This window comes from Giraffa tippelskirchi, chromosome 5 (genome assembly GCF_054371585.1).
Source record: "Giraffa tippelskirchi isolate mGirTip1 chromosome 5, T2T-mGirTip1v1.2.pri, whole genome shotgun sequence".
NCBI lineage: Eukaryota > Metazoa > Chordata > Mammalia > Artiodactyla > Giraffidae > Giraffa > Giraffa tippelskirchi.
Genome location: NC_137279.1, coordinates 46,672,078 through 46,687,431, shown reverse-complemented (window position 1 = coordinate 46,687,431; position 15,354 = coordinate 46,672,078). Strand labels below are relative to the sequence as shown.

General features: G+C 38.5%; 1 protein-coding gene across 6 annotated transcripts in view; it reads right to left on the bottom strand.

Moving 5' to 3' along the window:
• Positions 1 to 527: 527 nt before the first annotated feature.
• The window catches only part of DRC8 (dynein regulatory complex subunit 8), a 98,250-nt gene continuing 83,423 nt past the window's right edge, over positions 528 to 15,354 (bottom strand). For 3 of the 6 annotated variants that reach the window (XM_081486878.1, XM_081486877.1, XM_081486876.1), the window contains 5 exons: positions 11,339 to 11,474; positions 7,064 to 7,143; positions 6,365 to 6,407; positions 6,202 to 6,268; positions 528 to 1,303 (listed from right to left, as the gene is read on the bottom strand). In XM_081486878.1, the coding sequence (XP_081343004.1) occupies positions 1,188 to 1,303; positions 6,202 to 6,268; positions 6,365 to 6,407; positions 7,064 to 7,143; positions 11,339 to 11,470 (438 nt within the window). In that variant the 5' untranslated portion in view covers positions 11,471 to 11,474 and the 3' untranslated portion in view covers positions 528 to 1,187. The remainder of the gene's footprint in view (positions 1,304 to 6,201; positions 6,269 to 6,364; positions 6,408 to 7,063; positions 7,144 to 11,338; positions 11,475 to 15,354) is intronic. The other 3 variants (XM_081486874.1, XM_081486879.1, XM_081486873.1) reach the window with 1 other exon arrangement.

Sequence of the window (15,354 nt, the reverse complement as noted above, 5' to 3'; positions counted from 1 at the left end):
GAACTTCCCAACCCAGGGATTGAACTTGCATCTCCTGCACTGGCAGATGGATTCTTTACCACTGAGCCACCAGGGAAGTCTGACATTATCTAATAATTCTCAGTAAAGGCTTCATGAATGAATAAACAGTAATAGTCTCTTGAGTAGCAGCCCCCTGCATGTGTAAGAGGAACAATCACAAGCAACATTAAATGTTTATATGTATGTATGTGTATATATATATACACACATGCACGTGTAGTGGTGAAGCACCTTTAAATAAAGATCAGTGTGTATGTGTGTGTGAAAAAATGAAACAGGTTATGGAAGATGACTCATTTTCCTTTACCTGACTTTCCCCTTTGCTTTTCCATTGTGATTCTTTGTACTCAGATAACATTATTCTGCTCTTTCAACACTTGTACTTCTTACACACCATAAAATTTCTCAATATTCTTACTCAGTATTCAGAACAATATTCTCATGACAGGTATTCTGAATAGGTATGATTCTAAAAACCACAAGAGAACTGCTACTTTCACACATTATCGGTTTCCAATCAGTCTTCTTTTCTCAAGGGTCAACCATATCAACTCCTTTAGCTATGCCATAAGTGGTAGGTAACATGCTAGATCAGCCAATCTAAATTTTTACGTACACTAAGTGACTATCATCTCAAGTGAGATTTGAAATTGGCCCCACAAGAAATTAATTATTAACATCCATTTCAATGACTCCTTCCACATTCTGATTGACAAAGGGTTTGTTGTTTTAAAAATAAGCTGTCATCACATTACTACTCATTTTCAATTTGTGGTCATTCTGCCCCATCCCAAGATCTTCATATGCTAAACTTTAGGTCTTTCTAATCATTCTTCATTTTTGTCAGCTTAATTAATTTGAAAGCAACCTGGGTTTTATTGTAGAACATTAACAATAATCCATGGATAGTGTTAAATATTTTATGAATAGCTTAAAAGCAATGTGTTTAATTAGCAATGTAATGTGTCATTCCATTCGGCTAGACATGCTAAATAGATCCGTATTTTAAACTGTATGATCACCTTTAAAGAACAAAATATCTTGAAATAGTTGTCACAAGGCATTAATTAGCAATATGTAGGAGTTATAAGATAAAATGTAAAATTAACAAGGACAAGCAGTCTTTAAAATTATCCTTTCAATTAGAAATGAAGTCTTTAGAGTGTCTAATTCTCATCTATCACCATCATTGTTATGTAGTCCTTATAATGAATTGAATTCGATTCTGGATCAATTGCAGCAGACAACATTTCTTCCATTTCCTCCTGAGAAAAAGGCTCACCTGGGAGGAAAAAGAAGGGACACTCATCATTTACAATCATCCGATTTTTTTTCTTTCTCTTTCCACTAGTCCACTTAATTGCCATGAAGCCCCACCATACCCGCACTGTGTTGCCAGTTACTCTCCCTGGGGCCATAAAGCCAGCACATTGTGACAGTCCAGATTTTTCCTAAACCAGAAGAGGAGGTTGCACAGAAGAAAAAGATATCCCAGAAGAAACTGAAGAAACAAAAACTTATGGCCCGGGAATAAATGGCCGCAAAAAATAAATGCAAATAAAAGTAAAAAAAAAAAAAAAAGAGTATGCTATCGTACTCCTGGCAAGTTTTGGAGTTATTTTACCTTGCAGATAGCATAGCTCAAGCAACCTTTAGCATCAATCATTTCAGCCAAAACAGCAGGACATGAAAACATCATAAACAAGGTTTTTTTCTTTTTATTTAAATTAAAACCACTAAAATTGCCAAAAAGGCAATTAAAAGGATTAACCTGAAGTCATAGTTTTATAGGAAGTCCAATCATTATATTTAGTAAGGGTATGAGGAAAGGATTAAATGGTTGCTATGCAGAAAGGCTAATATGGTTTAAAACTATAAGAATGTCTATGAATATCCTCTAACGATGGTAGGTGGATTTAGTGATTCAGCTGCACCCAGTGACAGATGCCATTCACCAAGTCATTTCAAACCAGTCCTCTTTGTTATAGTTTGGCCCAGTGCTGCTGTCAAATGAAACTAAAAGTTGGATAGAAAATCTGTGAGCTTTAGTTGGGTTCAGATAACAACTGAAGGCCATCTTGGATACTGGTTTCACCAAGATGAAAAGCAAATTTAGGAAGAACATTGGAAAAGCGGTCATCTATTTTAAGACAGAACTTTGTTCTGATATTAAACCAAAATACAGAAACATCCAAATTGTCACCTTATTCCTAAAGAGTATCAATCCAAGCAGATAAATTACCAAGGCCTGAGAGTTAACCTACCTTACGAGCTTAAGTCACCTGCTACTACAAACCATGCCTCCTAAGGTAGAATTCAGTTACTAATACAGAAATTATTCAAGTGGGGGTTTTTATGACGATGATGATAGTATTACCAAACAATTGGAACATGCTTGTGTTTTTTTGAAATCATGTTTACATCCTAAGGAAAGAAAGAAAGCCTAAAATGCCTAAAAAGACAAATTCTGAATCTTTCATATAACCTGATTAGTAAATACTAAATCCACTGCCAATGAACTTTGATGGATATGGGAGTCCTTATGAGAACAAATATTTATCAAGAACCACTGTTTGCCAGGCACTGATCTAAGTGCTTCACAGATATTAAGTTAATCTCCGAACCATCTCATGAGAGGTACGAACTGTGTATCCCTGCTTAGAGCTGAGGACACCAGCACACGAAGAAAACAGGCAGGCAGCCCCAGCCAGTGACTGGAGGAACTGGATCTGCACGCCAGCAGAACCAGTCAAGGTCCAGGAACCACACTCGGTCACTTGGAACAAGGCCTTGTTCACAGTGAAATTCAGAAGGTGGTCATTGCTTCCTCAAGCAAGGAAAGAAACAAGTAGTATTTGATTAAGGATGGGAGGAAAATCGCTTAATCATTAAAAGCACAAGCCTGGAAGCCAGACTGCCTGGGTCCAAATGCTCAACTGTTTCGTTAGCTTTAAGATCCCGGGCAAGTCCCTAACTTCTCTGAGTCTGTTTTCCTGTCTGTAAAATACTGTCTATCTCATGGGTTTGTTGTTGTTGTTCTGTCGCTCAGTCATGTCTGACTCTCTGTGACCCCATAGACTGCAGCACACCAGGCTTCCCTGTCCTTCTCCATCTCTCAGAGCTTGCTCAAAGTCATGTCCATTGAGTCAGGGATGCCATCACCATCTCATCCTCTGTCATCCCCTTCTCCTCCTGCCTTCAATCTTTCCCAGAATCAGGATCTTTTCTAGTGAGTCAGTTCTTCGCATCAGGTTGCCAAAGTATTGGAGCTTCAGCTTAAGCATCAGTCCTTCCAATGATATTCAGGATTGATTTCCTTTAGGATGGACTGGTTTGATCTCCTTGCAGTCCAAGGGACTCTCAAGAGTCTTCTCCAACACCACAGTTCATAGGCTAGTTATGAGTATTAAAATTGTTATTATTTGAATAGCACTTAGAACATTGCCTGGCACATAGGCAGCAATATGTGTTGGTTCAAAAAAGTTCTTTTGAGATTTTTCCTGCTAATAAATACTACTTGACACCATATACATACCTAGACACATGTGGACTTCTATCCTGTAGGAGCTTGATTCAATGTGACTTATTATGTTCGTAATGTAACATCCTGGGCATTTAGAATGTATATTCTCAAACTGATTAATATTCTGTGTATATTGTGAAAAGCTGCACTGTCTCTGGATGCACTGCATTCCTCTATTTCAGTGAGTACCATTACCCTAATACCCACTACCCAGGCCAAAGCCTTGTTATTTTCACTCAGCTCCCATCTTTGTGCCTTGCACTCAGTTGCTCATCATACATAACCTGTGGATCTTGCTGCAGACAGTACTAATAGTATCAATCCCTTCTTTCCATTCCCATTGCCACTGCTAGATATAGCCCTTATTAGGATACCTTCAAAATGCTGAACCAGCCTCCTAACTGGTCTCCCCAGTCTAACCTCTTTCTTGCTCTTCTCACAAGCCTACCAGCACCAGGTCAACATTCCCACAATCCCTCTTGCACTTTGCAGCTCACCTGCTCAAAACCCTACAGTGCTTCTCCACTGCCCATAGCATGAAGTCTCCTGAGCCTCAGCCTCCACAATCTAGTCCCGGTTAACCTACCTAGATTCATTTCCTACTGTTTGCCAACAAGACCCTCTGAGTTTTCTCAGTCTCCCAAAATATCATGCTCATTCCTACCTCCCAGCCTTTGTTCATGCTTTTTATCAATCGATGTCTTCCTCTCATCAGCTCCTTCATCCATTCTACCTCACTCACTCATTAATTTAACAAGCACTTGCTGAGATGTATGATGTAAGGGAGTGCTATCATGCCTAATATTTTAGCCCTTCTCCTGATAACTCACCCACATTATTCTACCATCTTTAGAAACCTATTTTCTCTTTAAGTCTTCCCAGACCAAGCTTTCCAGGCTGGTACAGACCACACTGATCTTCTAATACTCACTTTTTTCTACTATCTTACAGTTTGAATTGTTTCATTCTCTCCTGTAAGACTATAATCTCCTTGAGAAAGGGAGCAGATTTTAGTATTATTACCTCTCACTGCTCTTGTATCACTTACGTACACACAGCAGGCACATCCTACTAATGATTTGGCCATTTTGACTAAATTCATATTACCTGATATAACCTAGTATTTATTTCCCTTAGCTTAATCCCTAAGCTGATGCTTTGAAACATCACATTTACATCAAGTTAATCCCTAAGATAATTTTAAGAGGGTCATGAGTTCTTGGGTGGCAGCTATGACAATCATGCCACTCTCACTCTCGCCCTCTGTATTATCACCTAATGGTGATCAAGTCAAAATGGTCAAACCAGTGGCACATGGAGACACAGTCTTAGTCTTCTGTACTCAAAATTTCATGCACTTCTGATTGTCTCAACTAATTAGCAACTCTGAATTACTCAGGACTCATCTGTGAACTAGTGAATTGAACAGAGACAGAGTTCTAACTTTATATGGGAAGAGGGCAGGTGACCAATGAGAAAGTTTTCAAGAGCATGTCCATTAGGCTACTGACATTCAGGGAAAACAAGTTTGCACATCAGCCTAAGCAGAGAGAATTCCTAAAGAAAATATGGTGGCCTACAGAGGTGTGCAGGTATTATGTTTAAGTGTGTGTGTATGCACAGTTTAAGTGCAAAGCAAATATATTCACTGTCATTAGCATAAAAAATGAAAAATTTAATGGAATTCATATATACATTTGAGGCTGTATTGCCCCTAACTTTACCAACTGAAAAGTTCTTTAAAAAAGGAATTTTGGGGCTTCCCTGGTGGTCCAGTGGTTAAGAATCTGCCTTGTAACACAAGGGACACCAGTTCGATCCCTGGTCCAAGAAGATTCCATGTGCTGCAGAGCATGCTGTAAGCCCCTGTGCCACAACTACTGAGCCCACGCACTGCAACTCCTTAGAGCCCATGCCCTGCAACGAGAGAAGCCACTGCAATGAGAAGCCTGTGCACCAGAACTAGAGACATAGCCCCTACTTACCCACTGCAACTATAGAAAGCCTGAACACAGCAATAAAGACCCGCCACAGCCAAAACAGTAATATAAATAAATCTTTAAAAAAAAAAATTTTTTTTCTAGACTCCAGTTGAAATCTTCAGTCTAGTAACAAGCATTGATTTATAGTGATTGATAGTTCATGTTTTCCTGGTGACATACCTTTTATTCTGGAAATACTCTGAAGTGAATGAAATGACTTCAATTTATAGAAGAATCATTATAGTTTACAAAATCCTACAAGGCAATAATCCATCCCCCTTTAACTTACCCTTTGTCCTCTTATCCACCACAAAACTCCAAAACCAAAGTAATAAGAATAGTAAGTAACTTCTTTTAACTGGAGTGATTAAAGCATCCTCTAGAATTTTTGCATAACTGTTTTAAAAGTATTAATCACTTAAATAAGTCATTGTTACAAGTAATAAAGACTTCCCTAGTGGCTCATGCAGTAAAGAATCTGCCTGCAGTATAGGAGACCTGAGTTTGATCTTTGGGTGGGGAAGAGCCCCTGGAGAAGGGAATGCCAATCCACTCCAGTATTCTTGCCTGGAGAATTCCAGGAACAGAGAAGCCTGGTGGGCTATAGTCCATGGGGTCGCAAAGAGTGGGACATGACTGAGCAACTTTCATTTATAGGTAATGCATCACTCTCACCTTCTTCAGTCATACACTTGATCAGTTCATCCTTAGAAAGGAATCCACGTTTAGCTGGATCTAATACCTAGGGGGAGGAAAAGATAGATACTTTATTTTTTGGTGAAAATTCCACATGATGAATTTTTCACGTAAATATATGTAAAATTTGGAGCTTACATACTTCAAAAGCTTGAAGAAGGATATCTTCCGGAATTGGTCTGTATCTAATTATGCAGTAAAAGGAGTAAACACCACAGTATTTAGTTCAATCTCTACATAACAAATGATCACATTCAAAAAAAAAAAGCTGCTAGCATACTAGGATAATAATTCGCCCCTCACTGAAATACTTTTGGATTTCTAAATAATAAAGTTGAAAGTACTCCATACCCACAAGGAATACTTATTTAAATGTTATCTGTTGGCTTTTTTTCATCATTATGGGAAGAACAAAATTCCTACAGTAAACAAACTATGGTAAGCTAATGCTACACTTTCTCTAGAAAAAATAATTAGGGTTAATTCTTATTTATTATTGATAATTCAAACAGAAGCTAAGAAGAATGTTGTTGATTTATGCTTTTTGCAGCTTATCTGCCTTTTAATTACACTTTGCTTATTAGATTAATACTGAAGTGGTGGATATTTCTGAGAACATACCAACTGGCAGTTTAGAAGTATAGAGAAAAACTAGGAGAAAAATTATGCTGTGATAAATATTGGCTGAGAATAACATAAAGTGAAAAGTGAAAAGGCCAAGTGTTTTGAAATTAATGCAGTTCTAATGTAGTCCACCGGGTCGCAAAGAATCGGACACGACTGAGCGACTGAACTGAACTGAGCTGAATCATTACCTCAACAACGGTATTTACTTTCTTACCTTCTTTCCAGTAGCACTTTAGTCATCACTGGTAGAAATTTTTCAAATCGAACGTATCCAGTGGGTTCTTCTTCCTCTACCTGAATATTCAATAAAAAACAGCCACTTACTCATTCAGAAAATGTAGTGAGCAACTACTTTTTCCAAGCACTGTGCCAAGTACTGGGGATTTGATAATGAGCATACTTGGACATGGCCCCCACTCACAGGGTTTATATTCTGGTAGTGGAGACATAAATCCATCAAAAAAACAACAAAACTGAGTGTCTAATTATAAGTTTATGTAAGAAACAATGAAGTAAAGGAGCAAGTGTCTATTAGAGCATAGAAAACAGAAAACTTTTCTTGGACAAATTATCAGGAAATGCATTCATAAAGAAATCACACTTGAGTTGATTATTATAAAGGATGAGTAAAAGGTAATCAAAGACAGCAGGGCAAGACACTCCCAGGTAGATGAAATAACAGGCACTAAGACCTTGTGGGATGCACCGGAGGCCAGGAGGCTGAAGCATATGGAGCAAGGAGGAGAATGTCTTCAGATAAGGCTGAAGAGAGAAATGGGGACTAGACCATGTAGGGTATTACCATCCATGAACATGACTTTGGTTGTTATCCCAAGACACTGTTCCCCTAAATCACTGAAGGTTTCATAGATGTGTGTCTGAAAGATCACACTGGTTGTGGGTAAGGTGGCTTCTGCAGTAGTCTAAGCAGATATGATTAGGGCTTGGATTAGAGTGGTGGCCATGAAGAGAGAAGTGGGTGTTTCCAAGAAACACTTGAGACATAAACCCAATAAAACCTGGTGCTGTATCTATTACAGGCAAGGATGAGGGGAAAAAAAGAGGGTCAAGGACAACTCCCAGGATTCTGACTTGTACAAATGAGATGGACTAATGCTTCCCCTAACATAAGGAACACTGGGTAAGAGACCAGATTAGGGGACCAATCAATCTCAAGGACTGTACTATTCATTAAATAACGAGATGCTCTGTGGAACACTATTACACCACTGCTAATTAAGAGAAGACAACACCTAACAATTTGGTACCCAGAACTATTAGATGAGAATGAGGAAAACTCATGATGCTCACAAGGTTCAGCTTTGATGGTGTGGCTAAACAGTAAACTATTGATTTTAAATCTCATGTCAGGCTATTTATGAGAAGTTGTAAATTTTCCACTCCCTTTCAAAAATCCTATTAAAAGGCTCACACATCCCAACTCAACAGTGGGGATTTTAAAAGATTTATTCTTTGAACAAAAGATAAGAAATATATAGGTGCTGCTAAGTGGAACACACTGTCATCAAATGACAACTATTTTTTAATGTTTATACTAGATTCTCACCCAATATGAAGCAAGGCCTTGGACTCCACTATCAGTAAAAAATGTTATCCATCTAACGACAAAATGACGTGTTTCAGAATTTGAGTCCATCAATACATAAGCAATTGTTTTCAGCTGCCTCTAGATCCAAGGCAAGCAATTTGCAAATCAATGTTCATGTGGCTCTAGTTCAGACGTGCTTGAGTAGCACTCTGTAACTCCTAGTCCCACAAACTGCTTAAAACTAAAATACCAATCTCATGAGACTGCCTCCAGAGGGATAATTTTTAAATTAAAATGTTGTGTTTCTATTCTGATTAATCCAGAAATCTGTTCCAGAAGCTAGAGCTGTAGTTTGTTTCCCTTTCCCTGTACCCTCAACAAACTGCAGAGCCAAAAGTTTTGACTTTGGAAGATCAAAAATCCTATTTTATGAGCATCCTCATCAATCCACAAACGGTTCGTAGATTTTCCAAAGGGAGTTCAACTCTATAGCACGCTCTCCATCATATGAGAAGTCACAGACACACACCGCTGCTGCTGCTGCTAAGTCGCTTCAGTCGTGTCCGACTCTGTGCAACCCCATAGACGGCAGTCCACCAGGCTCCCCGTCCCTGGGATTCTCCAGGCAAGAATACTGGAGTGGGTTGCCATTTCCTTCTCCAATGCATGAAAGTGAAAAGTGAAAGTGAAGTCGCTCAGTCGTGTCTGACTCTTCGCGACCCCATTGATTGCAGCCTACCAGGCTCCGCCGTCCATGGGATTTTCCAGGCAAGAGTACTGGAGTGGGCTGCCGTGACCTTCTCCAAGACACATACTATGTCCCTCATAATGCCTACCCCACCATGGTCATGCTCCTGGACAACTTCCAAAAGCCCTTGGTGCTCTGAACACGGGTGAAATGCTATTCTGTGTACAGCCAAATGGCCTGATGGATCTGTATAGAGCTAAAACTTCACAAAAATAATAAGTTAAAGCAAAACTCCAATGAATCAGGATAGCAGATGAGGCATATATTTTCCTTGATTTTTTTAAAGAGGGGTAATGAACAAATAAAAGCCTTGGGGTTAAAAAAGTAAGAAGAAAAATACGTAAGTCCATCTTCAACTTGGACAGATTGTGAAAATCTTTCTATGACTCAACACTGTCCTCTAGAGGCCACATCTAATCTGCTCTTTTTGTATTAAGAGATATATAAGCAATGGCATAAAAATAGTACAATTATATAATATTTCTAAATACAGCATTAATGAACTGTATAACATATACTAGACACTACCTTATATTATTAAAAGTTTTTATTATTTAAATAAACATATTTTAGAATAGATTTAGATTTACAGATAGTAGAGAGCTCTCATATACCTCCCAGTTTCCTCTATTTTTACCCTTGTATTATTATGGTACAACTATACTTGGTTCATTGTAACATCCATTGAACCAATACTGACATATTTTTATTTACTAAACTCCATGTTTTATTTTGATTCCACTGGTTTTTTTAAAAGGTGTTTTTAAAATAGGGTACATTCCTCTATCACAAAAGAGAAACAAGAAAAGCAGGATAGAACAGCCCACCTGACAATCTGGAAATGGGTGGACAGAGGGGAGGATAATAAGTGCTTCTATTACTTCTGGTGCAGGACAAACTAGTTGACTTTATGAGGCCATGAGTAAGATAGGAAAAAACACTACTTTCTATAAATGTTATGCAATAATGGCTCAATGATTATTTAAATTCATGTATTAAAATTCTTTAAAATGTAATAGAAATATATCAAATATTGAACTACACTTTATCATATATTGTATATAAACATATATAGATAGTTATGGGTTGAGTTATATCTTCCCCAAGTTCATATGTTGGAGTCCTACTCTCTGGTACACCTCAGAATGCGACTTCTTTGGAGAGAGGGTACTCACTGAGGTAATCAAGTTAAAATGAGGTCATTATGGTGGGCCCTACTCCAATATAACTGATGTCCTAATAAAAAGGAGAAATCTGCATACAGAGACATACACACAGGGAGAATGTCATGTGAACATGAAGACAAGCCTCTACAAGCCAAGGAGAAAGGCCTAGCTCTCCTAGCCAACAGAAGGAACCAACTCTGCTAACACCCTAATTCTGTACTTCAAGCTTCCAGAACTGTGAGACAATAAATTTCTGTTATTTAAGACACAGTCTGCAGTACTTTGTTACAGCAGTTCTACCAAACTTTATATGCTTGCACACAAACATTGTTGTGTGAGAGATATGACATAAAGGTACTTTGTGAATTATTATGATTATTATTGTTTTAATCAGTAGCGTACACACTTCTGGTTCTATATTCTGCAGTGACACCTCCTCCTAACAGAATCAATGTCTGGTGCTAAAATTTTAGACACAACCTCCTTGACCCACTATAGGGAACTGTTTTTTACAGAAGTCTGATCCTGCCTCTTCTCTGCGAAATGCCACGTGGAATGTGGCATGAATGTATTAAACTGCTAGGCATATCTAATCCTTGTCCCTCGCCCCTGAACCCTTGCCTAGAGGAGAGGGTTTGCAGATTAGCAGCCGTGATGTCTCCACTTCTGCTGTTCCCCTACTTGCTTCCCGGACTGAAAGGAGAGGAGAGTTAACAGACAGCCATCTGTCACATCTTCCTCCTCCTCAAAAGACAAAAACAAACAAAACAAATATATCTTGTTACTATGTATGTGAATGAGGCAAAGTAAGTTCTAATCTGTTCTGTTTCACCTAAGAGAAAGGGTAATGTGCTAGAAAGGAGGTAATAATTAGAAAGTAAGCTCAGGAGCATTTATGAATGCAGAGGAAATAAAACCTCTTTGCAAGAAGACCTCCAGCTTAGCCTTCAAGTATCATTTATAGGAGGAGCTCATCTTCATAGCCAACAGGTGTCTACCTGGAAGAAGACCGAGGCCCCAACACACCTGGCTTCTCCTCCTCCAAAGAACTATGGTGGCGCAGGCGATCTGAAGAAAACACCCTGCTTCCCTGACACACGAAGGGGCCCGCCTCCACAGGCTAGCACAGGGCCTCCAGCCATTCCACAGCCTCTGCATCCTCCTGCCCAAAAAGGAGCCGTCTCAATAAATATGTAAATACTGTGGGATTATTTTTAAATCAACATTTATCTAAGTTTCAAAGCATGAGGCAAATACTGTTTCTCACTCTACCTTGGTAAAAGACAATTATTTTCATCTGTTTTGCGTCTGAGGACATTCTGGCACAGAGAGGTAAAGTGCCCCTCGTGGTCCTCAAGGCCAGCCAGGTCTGGTGATGGGACCACAGCCCAGAGTTCTTTCTCCCATTCCCACAGTGAAGTCATCAGGCCATCTCTTTTCTCATTAAAGCATTATTTATTTTAATACTGAACCCTCTGAATAGGCACAATAAAACACACTGAAAATTCATTTCTCTCCAGGGACATACAATCCGTCAATAAACTGAACTATTTCACGCTTCACAAAAGCAAGATAATACCAGTAGGTAAGATGGTTTATAAAGCACCTACATTTCATCTAGTTCCAGGTTACCAAATAAGACATACATAGGAACTTTTAAACTATTTGTAGTAAAAATATAAAAACAATGACATGTTTCAAGTTAGACTTGAATATCACATATGCAAATTTTGACATAAATTGTGTTTCAAAACCAAAACACTAATACAATTTAGAAAATACTTCTCTGCCTTGGATAAAATAAAATAATAACAAAAATTCACTGGCATTTATCAATTAGTCTTACAAATGAAAAATCCTAAAGTTACCTGCTTTAGAAAAATTATTTACTCCAAATATCCCAGATGCTGTTGTGTAAAAATTGGGATAAGTACTTCTTTGGGGTTATAAGTCCCTTTCTTATTATAAGAGGTATCAAAAAAGACTAACTCATCTTTTGGGTGGACTATCAGAGAGTCTAAGAATCTACAGGTGGCTAGACCATGTAATCAAAAAGGTCCTTTCCAACTGTAAGTTTCCATAATGTGAAGCAAAGGGAGAGTCAGTTTCTGTCAAGCTATTAATTCCCCCAATTTATCCCCAGGCCGCAGTACGGGTAGGGAGAGTAAGGGGCTCCAGTTACACTAATTCGTTTCACACCCTTCACTTTCAGTTTCTCACCACCAAGGCACTGAGTGTCCCTCCCCACCCCTAGGAGACAGAGGCAGTAAGTGTTGAAGCAATTGTCCCCCCAAGGTAATCTACTATTTATATCAAAAGTAATTGTTTAAAATTGTGTTGAATAAGATTCTAGGAAAAGCTCTATCCTGGGTTGAGACATGGTTAAGATTTGGTTAGCATAATAAATACCCAATATCACATAAACTTTATTAGGTCCAGAGACATTTCTAAAATCACATTTATAACAACATGTTAATTTAAAGCATCACTAATTCTTACATTTCATGAAGCAATTCAAACTCTCAACATATCTTCAACAACAGACTTTCTAAGAGTTTGACTACTTTAGATACCTCAAGTAAGTGGAGTCATGAAGTATTGGTCTATTTTGTGACTATAATTTTCACATATCATAATATCTTCAAGTTTCATCCATGTTACAGTATATGACAGGATTTCCTTCTTAAAATGTTAGTTTCCCTTAAATTAGATAACAGTATGGAAGAATCACTTTGATGTAACATTGAGTAAAAAGGTAAAATATTCTGGTTGTGTTTGAGTGATGGAAACAAGAGCAATCACTCCTCTATTTTTTGAGCATCCAATTTTAATCAGCATGCATTTTTTAAAGAATGAAATTTTTATAATAACATGGGAAATGATTGTGATATAATTAGCAAAAAAAAGCAAGGTTGAAATTGTACATACTGAATTGTACTATAAGATTACTATTATGCTAAAAACATGTATAGGAAAATAATATGGGAGGAGGTACACTAAATTACTAATACTGATTATATTAAGGTGATGGATTGGGGGTGTCACCAAGATGGCAGAGTAGGAAGACCCTATGCTCCCATCTTCCCACAGGTACATCAAAATCCCAACTACTTATAAAGCAACTGTCTATGATAATAATTTCAAGACTATCAGGAAAGATTTTTCACAAACAAAGATATAAAGAAGTAACCATAACAAGGGGGCTTCCGAGGTGGTGCTGGTGATAAAGAATCTGTCATAATAAGACAGGCAGGAGGACTGGAGACACTGCATTGCCAGGACCCACACTCCCAGGTGTATATATGACAAACCTAGACAAAGTATGAATCAAGGCAAATTGGAAGTGGTCAAACAGGAGATGGCAAGAGTGAATGTCTACATTTTAGGAATCAGCGAACTAAAATGGACTAGAATGGGTGAATTTAACTCAGATCACCATTATATCTACTGCTGTGGGCAAGAATCCCTTAGAAGAAATGGAGTAGCCATCACAGTCAACAAAAGAGTCCAAAATGCAGTAATTGGATGCAATCTCAAAAACGACAGAATGATCTCTGTTCATTTCCAAGGCAAACCATTCACTATCACAGTAATCCAAGTCTATGCCCTGACCAATAATGCTGAAGAAGCTGCAGTTGAACAGTTCTATAAAGACCTACAAGACCTTCTAGAACTAATGCCCAAAAAAGATGTCCTTTTCATTATAGGGGACTGGAATGCAAAAGTAGCAGGTCAAGAAATAGCTGGAGTAACAGGCAAATTTGGCCTTGGAGTACAGAATGAAGCAGGGCAAAGGCTAATAGAGTTTTGCCAAGAGAATGCACTGGTCGTAGCAAACACCCTCTTCCAACAACACAAGAGAAGACTCTACACATGGACATCACCAGATGGTCAATACAGAAAACAGATTGATTATATTCTTTGCAGCCAAAGATGAAGAAGCTCTATACAGTCAGCAAAAACAAGACCAGGAGCTGACTGTGGCTCAGATCATGAACTCCTTATTGCCAAATTCAAACTTAAATTGAAGAAAATAGGGAAAACCACTAGACCATGCAGGTATGACCTAAGTCAAATCCCTTACAATTACACAGTGGAACTGAGAAACAGATTCAAGGGTTAGGTCTGACAGACAGAGTACCTGAAGAACTATGGATGGAGGTTCATGACATTGTACAGGAGGCACGGATCAAGACCATCCCCAAGAAAAAGAAATGCAAAAAGGCAAAATGGTTGTCTGAGGAGGCCTTACAAATAGCTGTGAAAAGAAGAGAAGTGAAAGGCAAAGGCGAAAAGGAAAGATATTCCCATCTGAATGCAGAGTTCCAAAGAACAGCAAGGAGAGAAAAGAAAGCCTTCCTCAGTGATCAATGCAAAGAAATAGAGGAAAACAATAGAATGGGAAAGACTAGAGATCTCTTCAAGAAAATTAGAGATACCAAGAGAACATTTCATGCAAAGATGGGCTCAATAAAGGACAGAAATGGTACGGACCTAACAGAAGCAGAAGATATTAAGAAGAGGTGGCAAGAATACACAGACAAACTATACAAAAAAGATCTCCATGACCCAGATAATCACGATGATGTGATCACTCACCTAGAGCCAGACATCCTGGAATGTGAAGTCAAGTGGGCCTTAGGAAGCATCACTACCAACAAAGTTAGTGAAGGTGATGGAATTCCAGTTGAGCTATTTCAAATCCTCAAAGATGATGCTGTGAAAGTGCTGCACTCAATATGTCAGCAAATTTGGAAAATTCAGCAGTGGCCACAGGACTGGAAAAGGTCAGTTTTCATTCCAATCCCTAAGAAAGGCAATGCCAAAGAATGCTCAAACTACCGCACAATTGCACTCATCTCACATGCTAGCAAAGTAGTGCTCAAAATTCTCCAAGCCAGGCTTCAACAGTATGTGAACTGTGAACTTCCAGATGTTCAAGCTGGTTTTAGAAAAGGCAGAGGAACCAGAGATCAAATTGCCAATATCTGCTGGATCATCGAAAAAGCAAGAGAGTTCCAGAAAAACATCTACTTCTGCTT